Source organism: Vipera ursinii (assembly GCF_947247035.1).
Source record: "Vipera ursinii genome assembly, chromosome: Z".
NCBI lineage: Eukaryota > Metazoa > Chordata > Lepidosauria > Squamata > Viperidae > Vipera > Vipera ursinii.
The window spans coordinates 48,303,836-48,321,087 of NC_139517.1; the positions used below are offsets into that span (position 1 = coordinate 48,303,836).

General features: G+C 41.3%; 1 protein-coding gene across 1 annotated transcript in view; it reads right to left on the reverse strand.

Annotated features, from left to right (window-relative positions):
- The window catches only part of BRCA1 (BRCA1 DNA repair associated), a 75,189-nt gene that overhangs the window by 22,533 nt on the left and 35,404 nt on the right, over positions 1-17,252 (reverse strand). Inside the window, exon 11 of the mRNA XM_083378385.1 lies at positions 12,216-12,304. Coding sequence (XP_083234511.1) covers positions 12,216-12,304 — 89 coding nt within the window. The remainder of the gene's footprint in view (positions 1-12,215; positions 12,305-17,252) is intronic.

Below are 17,252 nucleotides of genomic sequence, written 5' to 3' on the forward strand. Positions count from 1 at the left end.
GGATGCTCCCATCACAACACGTGCGGCCACATTCTGCACCAGCTGGAGCCTCCGGATGGTCTTCAAGGGCAGCCCCATGTAGAGAGCATTGCAGTAATCTATACAGGAGGTAACAAGTGCATGAGTGACCGTACATAGAGCATCTTGGTCCAGATAGGGGCGCAACTGGCGCACCAGGCAAACCTGGGCAAATGCCCCCCTGGCCACAACTCCTATATGCTCTTCAAAACTGAGTCGTGTATCCAGGAGGACGCCTAAGTTGCACGCCCTATCAACGGGAGGTAACACCTCTCCTCCCATAACCAAAGATGGAACCTCTTGGACTAAACGAGATGCCAGTATGTAAAGCCACTCAGTCTTAGCCAGGTTGAGCTGGAGCCTGTTCTTCCCCATCCAGATTCGTACCGCTTCCAGGCAGCGGGACATCACGTCGAGGGCATCACTGGGTTGGTTCGGGGTGGAGATGAAAAGCTGGGTATCATCAGCATATTGAGGATACCTCACCCCAAAACCATGGATGATCTCGCCCAGTGGCTTCATATAGATGTTGAACAGGAGGGGAGAGAGGACCGACCCCTGGGGCACCCCACAACTAAGGGGCCTCTGGGTTGACCTCTGCCCTCCTGCCAACACCATCTGCGAACGGCCCAAGATGTAGGAGGAGAACCACCGTAAAACAGTGCCTCCCACTCCCAACCCCCCAAGACGTCGCAGCAAGATACCATGGTCGATGGTATCAAAAGCCGCAGAGAGATCTAATAGGGCCAGGACAGAGGAACAACCCCTATCCCGGGCCTGCCAGAGATCATCCACCAGCACGACCAATGCCGTCTCCGTGCTGTACCCAGGCCTGAAACCCGATTGGTACGGATCCAGATACTCAAGTTTCCTCCAGGACCAAAGGGAGCTGCCATGCCACCACGCTCTCAACAACCTTCACGTTGGAGACAGAACAAAAGTTATTTAGAATAGCTGGATCCAAGGCAGGTTTCTTGAGGAGGGGCCTCACCACTGCCTCCTTCAAGGTGGCAGGGAAGCACCCCTCACTCAAGGAAGCATTAATAACTACCAGGAGCCAGCCTCGTGTAACCTCCTGAGCCGCATAAACCAGCCAGGAGGGCTAGTTTATTTTTTCTCTTCCTTGGCAATAATTGACAATTGTATGCCTGTAGAACATTTTGTCATGGAAGCTTTAATTATCTTCCCCTTTCACAATTTTATTTCTTTCCATTAATCGATGTAATTGTTTTGAAATATATTTCTTTTTCAAATTCATTGTCAATTTTGTGACTGAAATATATTTTTTTCATTTTCTGATATGATTTTGTATATAATTATTTATTATTCTCTATAGCTTTTATCATCTTTTCTCTTTTCTAATTTATTTGAAAAATGTTTTTTGATATTTAAAAACAATTTTGAAATAGTTAATCATTTTTTGGAATTATCATCTTTAATACAGTTAGTTGATGTTAACGTATTTGAGTGTTGTCAATCTGGATTGGTTTTATGAATCTGCTTTTTTCTTTATTTTTTTCTTCAATTATGGTTTTATCATTTTTATTTGCTGCAAGCTTTATTAAAATATAGCCTTATGAGATACAAGCTTTGCATATAAGCTGTCTCCCAAATAGTTACCTCTGACATCCCCAGATATATAATTTTTAATTTTTCTTTGTATTTCTGCAATATACTTTCTTTTTTTCTTTTTTTATTAAAAAGTTTTACAATACATTTTATCTTTAACAAACCAAAATAAAAGAAAAAAAACCCCTCCCAGTCCCTCCCCCCCACCCTCTTCCCCCTCCCCAACAACTCCCTCCCTTTCCCCTCCCCCTCCGCTTCCCAGAGCAAAACACAGGGTATAAAAATACAAGCAATCATGATCTAACTTACGCAAACAATCCTAAACTATTCAAACTATCAAACTTTAACTCATATAGGTAAATTCCAAACATACATGTATATATCATATCAATGATTATTCAAATACAAAATAATACCTTCCAATCTGATACCCAATAAAAACAATCTCAAATAAACTAATTTATATCAATTGTCTAAAACTATTCCTCATTACAACTAAGCTTTAAATTCACATTATCCTAATGTGTTATACAACTTAAAAATACCATAGATTACTTTCCAAACTTAAGAAATTTTTATATAATCACATCATTCTTATATTCTTATATTCTATTACCTATTGCAATATTACCCATAAAAATATTACAAATTAACTTCAATCACAAAGAAAACAATTTATATCAATTTTATAAAACTATTCTTCTATCCAACTAAAAGCTTAAAATTTTTTCATCCAAATAACAAATCATAACCTACAGAATATCAATAAACACTACTACAAATCTTCCCAATTAACTTTTCATAATCATCTTAGAACTAAAGCAACACAAAATAATACATAATTATTTTATAAGGGTAAAAAATATATCTCCAAATAAGTCCTTCTAGCAATTCCAATTCCCATAATTCTTATTGCATTATTGTCTCTTACAGTTATGTGACTAAATCTTCAGGCTTGATTCATTCCTCCAGAAGTAGCAGGCCTCTTCCAATTTCTGGCCTTCTCCAGTGATAATGAAATTTGACCCACTCCTGTATCTTTCACATCTGCCTGCGTTAACCCTTCAGCAACTTGCAGGTTCTCTCTGGAACGTTGAGACTCTCTCTCACCTTTTTTCTTGGTAGATTCCAAAGATGGTATGGGGACTGCTTTTAAAACATTACTGTAGAAATCACGTGCCTGAATCTCCGTGGTGAAACAGTACCTCGTACCTTCATAGGTCACCACCATCCCCACTGGTATTTGCCATCTAAACTTAATATCACGTCGTCTCAATTCTTGTGTCAAAAAAGCAAATTCCTTCCTTTTTCTTAAAATCTTTGCAGGGATCTCTTTTAAAATCAGAACTTTTTGCTCAGCATTTACAAAATCAATATTGTAGGAGGCCTGGATAACTTCATTTCTAATCATTCTCTTTGTAAAATAAACCACCACATCTCTGGGTAGTTTCCTTTGTCTTGCGATCCACGAATTAACACGGAAGATTTTATCTATATCTTGCATTATTTCATCTGCTGGTCGCTTCAACACCCCTTCCAAAGCCTCAGAAACCATTTTCTCCAAATTTTCCTTAGGATTTTCTATTAGGCCTCTGATTCTTAAAGCAAACTCCATCTGAGAATACTGTGTCGAAATCAAGTCATAGTCCATTTTCTCTATTACATTTTCAGTTTCTGTCATTTTGGCTTCCAATCTAATATCATTTTGAGCAAGATCTTCCACTCTTTCATCCAAAATCTCAATACTTTTAACCACGCTTTCTATTGCAGATGTGATGTCTGCTCTCATTTCTTTTAATTTCTCTGTAAACTTCTCCTCCAACTTTTTCTCCATTATCTCAACAAATTGCTGCATTTGCTTTTCCATAGTCTCTTGCAACAGATTCTGCAAATCTTTTGCTGTAAAAGCTGATACCGATTCAGATGCAGAGGACAATGAAGTTTTCACCGAAGACTGCTGCCTCAGGGTAGGAACTTTAGAAGATATAGCCACCATTTTCACCCTCTATTGTTAACTACGCACTTTCACATGCAGATTCAGCAAAGTCCATTGAGTTAAATATCAAAACATCATCTTCACCAAAATCTCCTGCATCGCTCTGCCTGCGTCCTCGTTCTCAAAAGCTCTTCCTTGCTAGCAGGGATGGTTGCGAACACCCTGTTCTGCTCCAAAAAACCTGGAGCAGAGGCGCCTTGCAGTCCGGAGCATGCCCAGGCTTCGGGAGGGCTCAATCCTTCCGCCGCCAAAACTCTAAGTTCTGGCAGCCCTGGAGAGCTCTACCCCTACCTGGACGCTCACCCCCTCCTCTTCTCCCGAGGTGGGGGCTTCTGAGCCGCCGAACAGCTGATTGGTGCTGTTTTCGGCAGCTCTACGTAGCCGCGAGGCTGACAGCCAAGAAATGGCTGCCTCCAGCGTCGCCTTGCCATCCGGAAGCCCAATATACTTTCTTGAAGTAATAGAATATCCGTTAATCCATCATCTGAAAGGCATTTTTCCCCTGAAGATATTAGAATTCCTGTGTGATTTGTGTGTACCATTAAGCAATTCTATACTTCTTTGATAGATGGGGTGAGAGCCTTCAAAATCTACCACATATGAATTCTCGAGTACATTTAACAGGGCTTTTCAACCTTTTCACCCATTGTACCACTTTTTAGGATATGGCAACATCTGAGTACCACCAGTTGCCTAGCAAGGTGTCAAAAACCTGATGACCAAAAAAATAAAGAGGAAAAAAGTGATGTAGTACAGGTAGTCCTCGACTTACAACAGTTCGCTTAGTGACTGTTTGAAGTTACAATGGCACTGAAAAAAGTGCCCCCCCCCCAAGCAACAGCCGAGCAAGAAACCTGCCCGCCCGCCTGGCGGCACTCTTCCTCCTGTCTGAGGTTTTCATTGTTGTGAGCATTTCTGTTGAGAATTGGCAGCAGGGATGGGGGTTTGTTTTTTATTTTCCCCCCTCTGCTGGGTGGTTGCAGCAGGTTTTGGTCACTTCACATGACCTGGGACACTGTGACCGTCATAAATATGAATCAGTTGCCAAGCATCTGAATGTAAATCACAAGACCCTGAGTATGCTGCAACATTCCAGCTGATCGGCGCTTCTTCTGGGCTCAACAGACGTGCCAGGATCAGCGCTGAGCTCCAGCTGGAGCTGATCCTGGCGCTTCCGCTGAGCCCTGACAGCCCTGCAGCTCCAGCCATCTCTCGCTCAGCCTTGTGCGATGCTGCCACCAGTTCAGCTCATTCCCCTCTCCCACTACCACTTTTCTAGGATGGTCACGTTCAACCTGCCAGGTGCCAATGTACCACAACTGATACCCGTACCACTGGTTGAAAAGCCCTGCATTTAATGTCTTGCTAGAAAAAAACCCTGTAATTTCTTGCTTTGGGATAGTTTTAAAATCTCTAAGTATTGGTCAAAGCCAGTACTTCCACATATTGAAAACCTTTTAAAAGGTGCTGTCTCCTTTTTCCCCTTGGGATGATTTGTCTAAATTTTAATCTAGCACTCTATTTCCTACAATAATCATTTCCTCCCCTGTAATTCCTATCAATAACTGGAAGAATCTTTCCTAGAATTCTTCGTTATTTGTGCTTGGAGCATAAAGACATGCCAGCATTAAGATATTATCTCTTAATTTCAGAATTAAAATTCGTCCTTCTTTATCTTTTAATGCTTCTACTATTCCTAGTATTTAAAATAAAATACTATTCTATGTTTGTCTTTCCTATTGCTGAATATGTCTACTCTAATTTATTTTTCTCAGTAAATTGGCCTGGTTTTAATAATAATAGAATAGAGCTGGAAGCGATCTTGAAGGTCTTCTAGTCCAGCCCCTGGCTCAAGCAGGAGAAGCTATACCGTCTCAGACAAGTGACTGTCTAGCCCAGGGGTCAGCAACCTGAAACAGCAAAAGAGCCACTCGGAACCGGTTCCGTCACACACACAAAAAAGTGGGAGCCGCAAAATGTGTGCGCGCATGTGTGCACACACACACACACGTGCAGAACAAGGCAAAATGTGCACCAGCCCTGCCCCCGTCCACCTCTAGTATGGACGGCTCTGCTGTCCTGGCTTTTCCTCCCTCAGAAAAAACTGCTCTCCCCCCGCCCTGCACTCCCTCTCTCTGGGACTTTTTTCTTTCCGCCTTTTGTAAAGCTTCGGGATCAGCTCCTTCCCTGGATCACTTGCACTGCACTGATCCTCGGCAGCCCCAACACCCACGCCACATTCTGAGCCGTGCGCACCTGTCGCTGCCCGGTGCCGCCAGCTTACCGGGGGGGGTGTCTCGCAGGCGGAGCCACGCGAAGACGAGGAAGGAAACGGCCTTTTAGAGGATCCTGCCCGGGCCCCCCTCGGAGGCAACGGGCCCTTCCCCGGCTGAAGGAAGCCTCACGAGCGTCTCCTGCAGTGTGGCTCTCCTGAGCCGGGAGGCACCTGCGCGGCGGCGGGTCTCCCTGGCGCTGGGTTGCGGCGCCACCTTCAGCCTGGGTGCCGCTGGAGCCACCCGAGCGACCTGCCCCTCCCCCCGGGGCCTCCAAACCTCCGCTGCCCCATTCTCTCAATGGGAATGGGGCGGCGGAGGTTCGGAGAGCTGCTGCCTTCGTCCGCGTTTCTTTCAGCACCGAAAGAAACACGGACGACGGTAGCAGCTCTCCAAACAGGGCGGCGGAGGTTTGGAGAGCTGTGCGGAAGGCAGCAGCTCTCCAAATGGGGTGGCGGAGGTTTGGAGAGCTGCTGCCTTTGTCAAACATGGATGAAGGCAGCAGCTCTCCAAACAGGGCGGCGGAGGTTTGGAGAGCTGCTGCCTTTGTCAAACACAGACGAAGGCAGCAGCTCTCTAAATGGGGTGCCACCCTGTTTGGAGAGCTGCTGCCTTTGTCCGTGTTTCTTTCAACCCCGAAAGAACCGCGGACAAACACAGCAGCTCTCCAAACCTCCATTGCCCCATTTGGAGAGCTGCTGCCTTCGTCCACGTTTCTTTCGGCCCTGAAAGAAACGTAGACGAAGGCAGCAGCTCTCCAAACCTCCGCCACCCCATTCTCTCAATGGGACTTTTTTACTCCCACTTTTTTTTTCAGAACTGCACGTGGCAGAGGACTGGGAGCCGCAGGAGACAGCTTAAAGAGCCGCATGCGGCTCTGGAGTCATGGGTTGCCAACCCGTGGTCTAGCCTCTTCTTAAAAACCTGCAGTGATGGAGCACCCACAATTTCTGGAGGCAAGCTATTCTACTGCTTAATTGTACTCACTGTCAGGAAGTTTCTCCTTAATTCCAGGTTGCTTCTCTGTTTGGTCAGTTTCCAACCATTGTTTTTTGTCCTGCCCTCTGGTGCTTTGGAGAACAGATTGACCCTCCTCTTCTTTGTGGCAGCCCCTCAAATACTGGAGTACTGCTATCATGTCATTCCTATTTCTTCTTTAGACCAACCAAACCCAAAACCTGCAGCCATTCTTCATGTTTTACTCTCCAGGCCTTTGATCATCTTAGTTTCTATTCTCTGAATTTTTTCCAAGCTGACATCTTTTTTGTGATAGGGTGACCAAAACTGGCTGCAATATTACAGGTATAGTCTTACTAGGTTTTTTTTTTATAAAGTGGTATTAATACCTCGAGTAATCTTGATTCTATACTAATACAACCCAGGATTGTATTAGCTTTTTAGGTTGCTGCTGCACACTGCTGGCTCATGGTCAAGTGATCATCCACTAGGACTCCTAGATCTCTCTCACAGTTACTGTTTTTAGGCCAGGTCTTGCCCAGTCTGTACTTGTACCTTTGATTTTTCCTGCCTAAATGTAAAACTTTGCTTTTCTCCACATTGAAACTCATTTTGTTGGACAGGGCCCATTGTTCAAATCTGACAAGATCTTTTTGGATCCTGAGTTTGTCTTCTGGGGTGTTGGCTACTGCCAGTTTGGTGTCATCTGCAAATTTGATGAGTTCTCCTTCAATTTCCTCATCTAAGTCATTTATGAGGATATTGAAGAGTACTGGGCCTAAGACAGAACCTTGTGGTACCTCACTAATTACTTCTCTCCATGTGGATGAAGTGCCATTGAGGACTACTTGTTGAGTACGGTTTGCCAGTCAGCTACAGATCAATCTGGTGGTGATGTTGTCTATTCCATCTTTTTCTAACTTAGAAAGGTGTAAGTTGTGGTCTACCTTATCAAATGCCTTACTGAAGTCTAAGTATACTATGTCCACAGTATTTTGCTGGTCTATTAGTTTAGTCATTTTATCAAAGAATGAAATAAGATTGGTTGGCATGATCTGTTTTTGACAAACCTGTGGTGGCTACTGGTTATAACTTTATTTGCTTCTTGGTGTTTTTTGTCTTTTGCAGTGGTTTTTTTTTGGTATGTTGGGCTATGGTTTCTTTTTCAAAAGAAAGGACATTAATGGGAGGAGTTACATGAAAGCCTATTGCAGGGATAGGCAATCTTGGCTCTTTTTTATGACTTGTGGACTTCACCTCCCAGAAATTCTGAGCCAGCCACGCTGAGGGGAAAGAGAGAGGTTTCCAAGCTGAGCCATGGTGGCTCAGGAATTCTGGGAGTTGAAGTCCTTGAGTCATAAAAGAGCCAAGGTTGCCTATCCTGCACTAGAGGAGGACATTAAAATTATTTACAAGGTTACTTCTTTAGGAACTAAACTTTTAGAATCTAAAACAGCTAATTCAAAAAAGCCAACAGGTTTTTCTTGCCTAAATGTAGAACCTTAGTTTATGATGTTGAAATTTATCATTCCTTCGATATCTAATAAATTGCAACAACTTGCCCAAATAGCTGGCCTGCCCACTTCTAGCTTTTTGATTAAGTGCCATCTAGTAATTGTTAACTCTTAGACCACAGATATATTTTCTCCGTAATGATCAATCCCCTGGTCTTACAGATCTAATAGTACACTGTAACTGATTGTGTCTTCTGTTTCCTTCCATTTTTCTCAGCATTAAAGTCATCTCCATTTGTTCACTTTCTTGACTGTCCACAGCATTCTTTGGAGTGCTAACCAACATCAAAGTTCTAAAATACAGCTTGCACTATTCTGATCTTTGTAGATATACACACATCACAACCTCCAAATAGCTTCTCCAAGGCCTTCACAGAGTGCTAATCTGCTCAGTGTTTCTTGGCTGTTCATTCCTTTATGGTTGATCCTAAAAGGCAGAAACTCTCCACCACTTCAATATCTTTACTATCGTTTCTAAGGCTAGTTGTTCTGCCCCAATGTCAACAGTTTGCTTTGTTTTACATTTAATTTTAGTACCATTCTTTCACTGTACTCTTTGTCTTATTATTACATCTTGCAGATCCTTTGCATTTTCAACTATGAGGGTAATGTCATCACCATCGCATGGGTTATTGATGTTTCTTCCTCCAGTTTTAAAACCCTGTTCATCTTCTAATCTTCTAATTTCCCTTAATATATAGGGAGAATATTCAGCATTGCTACACTCTTTTGTCAGCCTGCCTGTCTTATCATGTTCTGTCCATACTGTGGTTTTCTCATGAGGGGACTCTTACATTTCTGAGCATGTTTCACAGTTTATAGTAATTGACATAATTGAATTCCTTTCTATAATTAATGAAGCACACTTCTTTCTGACATTCCTTTTGCTATCTTAGTTATGCAGTATGTATCAGCAATAAAAACGTCTAGCTCAGAACTTTTTCGTCCTTCTAATTTCCACCCTCTTCAAATGTTTGTAAAGTTATGTGCCAGATTAAAACATTTAAATTAAAGTACAGTACTAGTCACCTGTACCCCACAAGTCATTCCTTAAGTACCTTAATATGGGCAAAATGATTACTTTTTAGTAATCTGATTCAGGTAATCCCCGAGTTATGGGCATTCACTTAGTGCCCATTCGAAGTTATGTGAGAAGTGCCCCCTAGTGTTCATGAGCAAGTCCTGAAATTATGAATGTTGCAACACCATGGCAAGTTGTTCACCCTTACGAACAATTGCAGAGGCTCTTCAACATTCGCCCATTTCCCCTGCTCCCACAACTCCTTCCCCCTCCCATCCTGCCGTGCTAGACTCACTTACCTTGCAAAGATCTGTCTTCTCTCTGCCATAGTTTTTTTCCTTTGAGGGAGAGGAGAGTTGACAGAAGCTCCTGGGTGCCATAATATTGTGTGAGTTCAAGCACCCATCCGCTTTTGCAGAGAATGGGTGCTGTGAGATCACAGACCTTAGAAACTTTCATTCTTGGCACGGAAAATGTTTGTGATGCCCATCTCCTGCTCCTCCCCACAACTCCTTTCTGCCACCACCAGAACACTTTTCACTTAGATGGAGACCTGACGGACACTGGGAACTTCGTTTATGTGCAAATGGGGTGCTTGCAAAGGGAGTGAATTGTGAAGTATTTGAGTGCCTATGGGACACTTGGGAGAGAATCACTCCATTTCCAAGTGTCCCATTTGCACACAGACGAAACTCCCAGTCTCCATCCGGGCGAAAAGTGTTTGAGCACCTATGGGGCACTTGGAAATTGAGTGATTCACTCTCTTCCAAGTGTCCCATAGGTGCTCAAACATGTTTCATCCTGACAGAAACCTGATGGAGACTGGAAGCTTCGTCTGTGTGTAAATGGGGCACTTGGAAACAGATTTGCTCCATTTCCAAGCACCACATTTGCATGGAGACAAAGCTCCCAGTTTCCATCTGGACAAAAAGTGTTTGCGCACCTATGGGGCACTTGGAAACAGATTTGCTCCATTTCCAAGCACCACATTTGCATGGAGACAAAGCTCCCAGTTTCCATCTGGACAAAAAGTGTTTGCGCACCTATGGGGCACTTGGAAATAGAATGATTCACATCCTTCCAAGTGTCCAATATGTGCTCAAACACTTTTCACCTGAATGGAGACCCGTTGGAGACTGGAAACTTCATCTGCAAAAGAGGATGGCGCCTGAACTTGCGTGATATTATGGCACCCAGGAGCTTTCATGGACTCTCCTCTTCCTCAAAGAAACAGCGGCAGATGTTTGAAAAGTGAGTCCAGTGTGGCAGGGAGGGAGAAGTTATCTTAGTGGGTCGGGAGGTCTTGGGGGCCTGTTCCATCACTAGACCCCCCATGGCCTTCCCCACCTGAGATACCTCATGTGCCTTTAAAGAGCCACACGTTCAATTAATGAATGTACGGGCGAAAGCAGGGAGTGATTACGTTCAAGGTACAAGTTTCACTCCTATGAATCCTCGAGTTACGAATGGAACGGGCAGGCTCCATTACATTCTTAAGTCGAGGACTACCAGTATTTCATTTGTTATTTAGTATTAAGAGAAATATTAAAGATGACAATGAAAAATAATATTTTCTTAGCATTTTATTTCTTCCTTCTGCTAAAGACTAAACTGTGTAGTAAGTCCCTTGCCATTCAAGCTGCAACATGATTTTTTATGGCCAGTGTTGGATATGACTGTGACTGATAGAAGAGGAATGATGGGAGATAATGGAGCCTCTTATCATAGGTGATTAGAGCACTTTAATTATGACTGGAGAAAATGATGGGCTCGTCTGCAACAGGAACAATTTGAATTAAGTCACAATCTTTCTGCTGTATTTTAAAATTCATTCATATTTTGGGCTTGACTCCTAGCTCTCACTGGCATTAACATGGAATGAGGAAGTTGGTATAAAGAGGTGAAATACTGCTCCACTGCTATGAAGCTGTGTCATTGGCTGAACATCACTAGTTACCTGATGAGAAAACTGGAACAATCAGTGCTTGCCACAAATTATTTCCCTCAATGGGTCTTAAATTCACTTTACAGAGCAAAGTGGTGAAGCAGTGGGCTAATGCCTCCTTAAGTAACACCAGCTGCCTGCAATTAGTGCAGGTTCGCGTCCCACCAGGCTCAAGGTTGGCTCAGCCTTCCATCCTTCCAAGGTAGGTAAAATGAGGACCCAGATTGTTGGGGGCAATAAGCTGACTTTGTAATAATGCTGCTTGGGGGGGGGGGGGGCGAAAGCCCTAATAAGCAGGCATATACATAGAATGAAGGCTATTGCTAAGCACATTGGTTTGTGCTTAAATTGTAAGCTGCCCTGAGTCTTCGGAGAAGGGCAGGATATAAATGGGATTAAAATAAAAAAATAAAATAAATAAATAAATGCAAGATATGTCTTAAGATATAGACGGAATAGAAGAGAAACAACTTCCCAAGGAAACGAGATTTATACAGACCTCTGGTGAGATGATATCACTCCCCTCACTTACTTCTAATTTAATTGTGATAACAGGACATTTTTATCAAAATCACTAAGCAGAATAAATAAGTGTGTTTAAAAAAAGATCAGAATAAGAATTGTTAAGAAAAAAATAGCTGAACCAGAAGTGAAAGCATCTTTTTTTCTGTATCTTCTCCATATTTGAATGTCACAGTTATGCACCCTTTTTAATCAACTTTTTAACAGATTAAACATATCTAGCCCTTTGTATTATCACCCAAATACATTTTCAATCCTTTCATCATCTTAGCTAATCTTCCTCAAATAACTCACATTCATTGCAACCTGTTCCATATACAGTAGCATCTATCTAATCTTATTTTACCATTCACATAAATTAGGTCATCACATTTATGCTTGAAAACATACAACCTCATACCTGTGTGGTGAGAATTTCACTCTGGGAGAACTGACCTAGTGAATCTTCCAGACGGGTTGCTTCACTGGCATAGGGCATCATTTCTTCACCTTACAGAAACAAAATGTTTTATAGAGAGTAAGAGAGACAACAAACAATTCTTCGGTAGAGTTGGGGGTGGGAAGGTCATTCAAAAAATAATAAGAGGAAGTTAAGAAACTGCAGAACTCTAGATTTTTTTTACAGGATCTGAATTTAGATCATATAGATATATAAGCAATAAAGCATCCTATATGACAGATAGCTATTTGGTATTGATGTTACTTGATACTAGGCTGTTAATGAAAAACAAAATTAATAAAAAATATGAGAAGGAAATTGAGCAGAACCCCCAAAATAGCAGTTTCTCTAAACTAAACTTCTCTGTTTATGAGTGGTCTCAGCCTATGAGGGTTTAATGAAAAGTAATTTTGAGTCTGATTTAGAAAGACTGATACAGCAGAGACCCAGATAGGTTTTACCCCATATTTAACATGGTTTGATTCAGATTATGCAAAACCACACAATCTATTAGTAGCCTAGTATGTAAACAGCAATGGACTGGTTTTTATTTTTTTTGTAACCTAAGGGCAGGTTATGATTGTATTGGGCTGCTACTGAGTTGCACTTTGATGGAATGATTTAATAGCGAGGTTGGAATGTTGGGGCACAGTAAGATACTAAGCATGTAAATCAGAATTCAAAAGTTATTATAGACTGTTCTGCTTATTCTTTTGCAGAGAGAGAGATTAAATATGTAGGCAACTGATCTCAACCATGTCTGGCAAAATTACTGACTGTTTTGCTAGGAGGAAATCAAAACTGAATTGCTGGGAATTGGAAAACATTATGGTTGGAGTTCATTTGCTAGACTGTGGTATTTATTTGCATATTTTGCATCTTTTTGATAGAGCTTTAGAATGCACTTAAATGAAAGTTTTCCTAGGATTTATAGCCTGATGCAATAATGATTTTCTCTTTTTAAAAAGCTGTACTGCAATGTTTCTTTATTATTGAAGCAACAATAAAGTTTCAGCTGTTTTTCAATAGTTGTAAAACAACACTCACACAGGCTGGATTTTTTTGTGTGGGGGGGGAGGCTAAACTTGTCTGTGAACTTGATGTAGATATGTACGTAAAGGGGGATAGCAATCCATGCTGAATGCAACCTGCCACCCAAATTCAAAACTGACTAAGATAGCTTTCTTTTTATTATTATTTTTTAAAAAAATAGTCATTAACATTTTAATTGCCAGCTAGTTGGCAGGAAGTAGAAACATAGATTATCTGTCCATTTAATTTATAGCTCAGGAGTGAAACAAATGAAGCAAGAACCTTATTCTTAAGTCCATTATCTTCTATGATTGGAATATCTGAAATATTTTGTATTTTATTCCAACATAATATATCCAACTGAGATTGCTCCAATGACATATTTCAGTGGCCGTTTTCCTCTGACCTTAAAGTAAAGCATGTTTACTATTTTGTATATATTTATACTAAAAAGAGTCAGTTAACTTTGAAATGAAGAATGCAAACATGCATTAAAATAGAATTTTTCATAGGCATTAAAAAAGAATAAAAACACACAGCCAAATGAAATACTTCAACAGACAGAGACATATTTTAATTCAAGGATTCTCAAACTGATGGACCAAGGTGGCACCAGCAATTTCAAGATTGGGAAAATTTAAAAAAAATGCTTTAAGTAATTAAGCTAGAATGTTTGAGTATTACTAAAACTGACAAGAACAGTAGTAGTAGTAGTAGTAGTAGTAGTAATCAGATAGAACAGAAGATATGAAGCTTGAATTGCAAATTATAGGCAGAATAACAATCCAATCAGAAACGTTTCTACCTATCCATCAATGGAGACAATGCAGTGAATCAATCAGTACCTGACAAGGAAGAAACAGTACAGTTCTGGGTGCAGATATGGGATAACCTAAAGAAATACAGCAAGGATGCAGCTTGGTTAAAAGAGATGGATAAGAATTAAAAAATGAAGTTGCAATGAAAGGACTAGTCAAAACAGCAGAAATGGTAGAGAAAAGAGCAAGGAAGATAAAGAATTGAGTAACACAGTCAAAATCTTGGACTAAGAGAGAATTAAGAGAGCTAATTTCAATAAACTTAGAGAAGGCTTGGGAAGGATTCCATGGATGAGAATCCTCAAGGGGAAAACAACTCAAGAAGCTTGGGAAATTTTGAAAAGTGAGATAATAAAGGCCCAGTCTAGCACAATACCAACAAAGAGGAAAAATAACAGCTCTCAAAAGAAACCAGCATGTCTGCATAAAGAACTCTCTGATAAATTGAAAGATAAAAAGGACAAGTATAGAAAGTGGAAAGGGGCACATAACTAAGTCAAAATATCAGCAAATAGTCCGAGCCTGCAAAGACGAAGTGAGGAAAGCTAAGGCTCAAAATGAACTGAGGCTTGCAACCAAAGTAAAAAATAACAAAAAAAGCTTCTTTCAACATGTAAAAAACAAGAAAAAAGTGAAAGAAATTATTGGTCCATTAGTGGGTGAAAGTGGCAAGAAGGTGACAAGCAACAGCGAGAAAGCAGAACTATTCAACTCATTTTTTGCATCTGTCTTTACACAAAGGGAAAAAACAGACCAACCTATCAAAAATAGTGCCATAAAAAACAGAATAGAAATACAAGTTAAGATAGACAAGAAAATGGTAAGTGAGCACTTGTCCAGCCTAGGTGAGTTCAAATCACCAGGGCCAGATGGATTACATCCCAAAGTTCTGAAGGAACTGGCAGATGTGATCTCAGAACCACTGAACTATATCTTTCAAAGATCCTGGAGCACTGGGGAACTACCAGGTTTGGAGACCTGCTGTTGCCGGATTAGAAAGCTGCTGCGGGCCGCGGCAGCTTTCTAATCCGGCAACAGCAGGCCTCCAAACGCGTGTTCGGGCGGCAGTTTGGAGGTCCCGGGGGTGGCTCCGGCGGCACCCGGGCTGAAGGCGGCGCCGCAACCCAGCGCCCGTCACACCTGGCGTGCAGGTGTGTCCACATAAAAAAAAGTGGAACCGCGCGCGTGTATCCACGCACGCGCATGTGCAAAAAACATTTTTTGCATGCGCAAAACATTGTTTTATGCACATGCACGGATGCACGTGCACGGCTCCCACTTTTTTATGTGTGATGGAACCGGTTCCCAGTGCTCTTTTGCTTTTTCAGGTTGCCGACCCCTGATCTAGGTTATTCAGTATTGCTGACAGAGGAATCAGTGCAATGATAAACAGTGGTGACATTGAATCTCCTTGCAAGATTCTTCTCTTGATGTTAACCTTTCCCAAACTATCAATATTGACCTGCAGCCACATCTTCCATTGTGCCATCTATCTTTGCACAAAGCTTCATGTTTCTATTGACTAATTGATTATCCAATCATGTGGCAGGGAGTCAAATGTCTTCTAATTAATCCATACCACATTCAGATTGGTCTTCCTTTTCTTACAGTTTGATAGAATCATCAGTTAAGAGTTGATCACAGGTGGAAAGAACTTGTTTTCAACTAGATGCCATTGATTATCTGTTCCAGGATTCTCCCATGTATTGATGTTAGACTGATTGGTCTGTAGTTTCCTGGGTCTGGTTTCCCCCCACCCTTTCTTGAAGACGGGAACTACATCAGCCCTTTTCCAACCCTCAGGTACTTCCCCCGTGCTCCAGGATTTTTGAAAGATATGGTGCAATGGTTCTGAGATAACATCTGCCAGCTCCTTCAGAATTCTGGGATGATCTGAAACTGTATTTAAAAACACCATCTGAAATAGAATCGCTACATAACACAGCTAAAATATTGCTATAGAGTTGGGATTGGATAAATGTGCCATGCTTACCATCAAATGGGGAATAGTGAAAACTGAAAGAATCTAGATGCCTGACGGAAGTAACATTAAGAGTCTGGATGAAGATGATTACTACAAATGCTAGGGTATCCTTCAAGCTGACAACATCAAGCACAAAGAAATCAACAAAAAGGATAGATGTGAATACATGAAGAGAGTGAAGATCTTAAAGTTCAAACTCAGTAGATGAAATACCATTGAGGCAATTAATTCCTGGGCAGTTCTAATCATTAGATACATAGTTGGTATAATGGGCTAAATTCTAGAACAAAAACCCTGGATAGCAAGACTTGAAAAATAATGAAAATGAATCATGCCCTTCATTTTCAGAGTGACATTAACAAATTCTACTTAACAAGGAAAGGCGTGGAATGTTGCAAGTATATCAGAAGGGTGAAGAAGAAATAAGCTTATTAGAAGAATATCTGAAGAATAGTGAAGAAAATGCACTGAAGCTAGTCTATCAAAAAGACTTACTGTGTACTGGAAAGGCCAAACTGGCCTATAAAAAGACCCAAGAGAAAAGCAGAAGGGTCATGGGAAAATAAAATATTACATGTCCAGCAAATTAAAAAAATTAAAACAGATAAAGCAGATAACAAGACCTGGCAATGGCTAAGAAAGTTAAAAAAGGAGACGGATAGGGCAGTTCTGACTGCACAAGACGAAACCTTAAGAAAAAGTATAGATAGTCCTTGACTTATGATCACAACTGACCCCAAAATTTCTGTTGCTAAGTAAGACAGTTAAGTGAGTTTTGTCCCATTTTATGACCTTTCTTGCCAGTTTTTAAGTGAATCATTGCAATTGTTAAGTTAGTGGCAAATTGAGAATCTGGCTACTCCCACTGACTGTGCTTGATGGCAGGGAACAAAAGGGGATCATATGACTCTGGGAGACCCCCGCTGTCATAAATATGAGTCAGTTGTCAAGTGTTTGAATTTTGATCTTGACCTTGGAGATGCTGCAATAGTCATAAATGTGAAAAATAGTCGTAAGCTACTTTTTTCAGCACCGTTGTAACTTTAAACAGTCACTAAATGAACTGATGTAGATCAAGGACTAGCTGTACATACAAAGTGAGATTCAGCAGACAGCAACAGTTAGCAAGTGCCACCACTGTGGAAGAAGCAGTGGACAACCTGT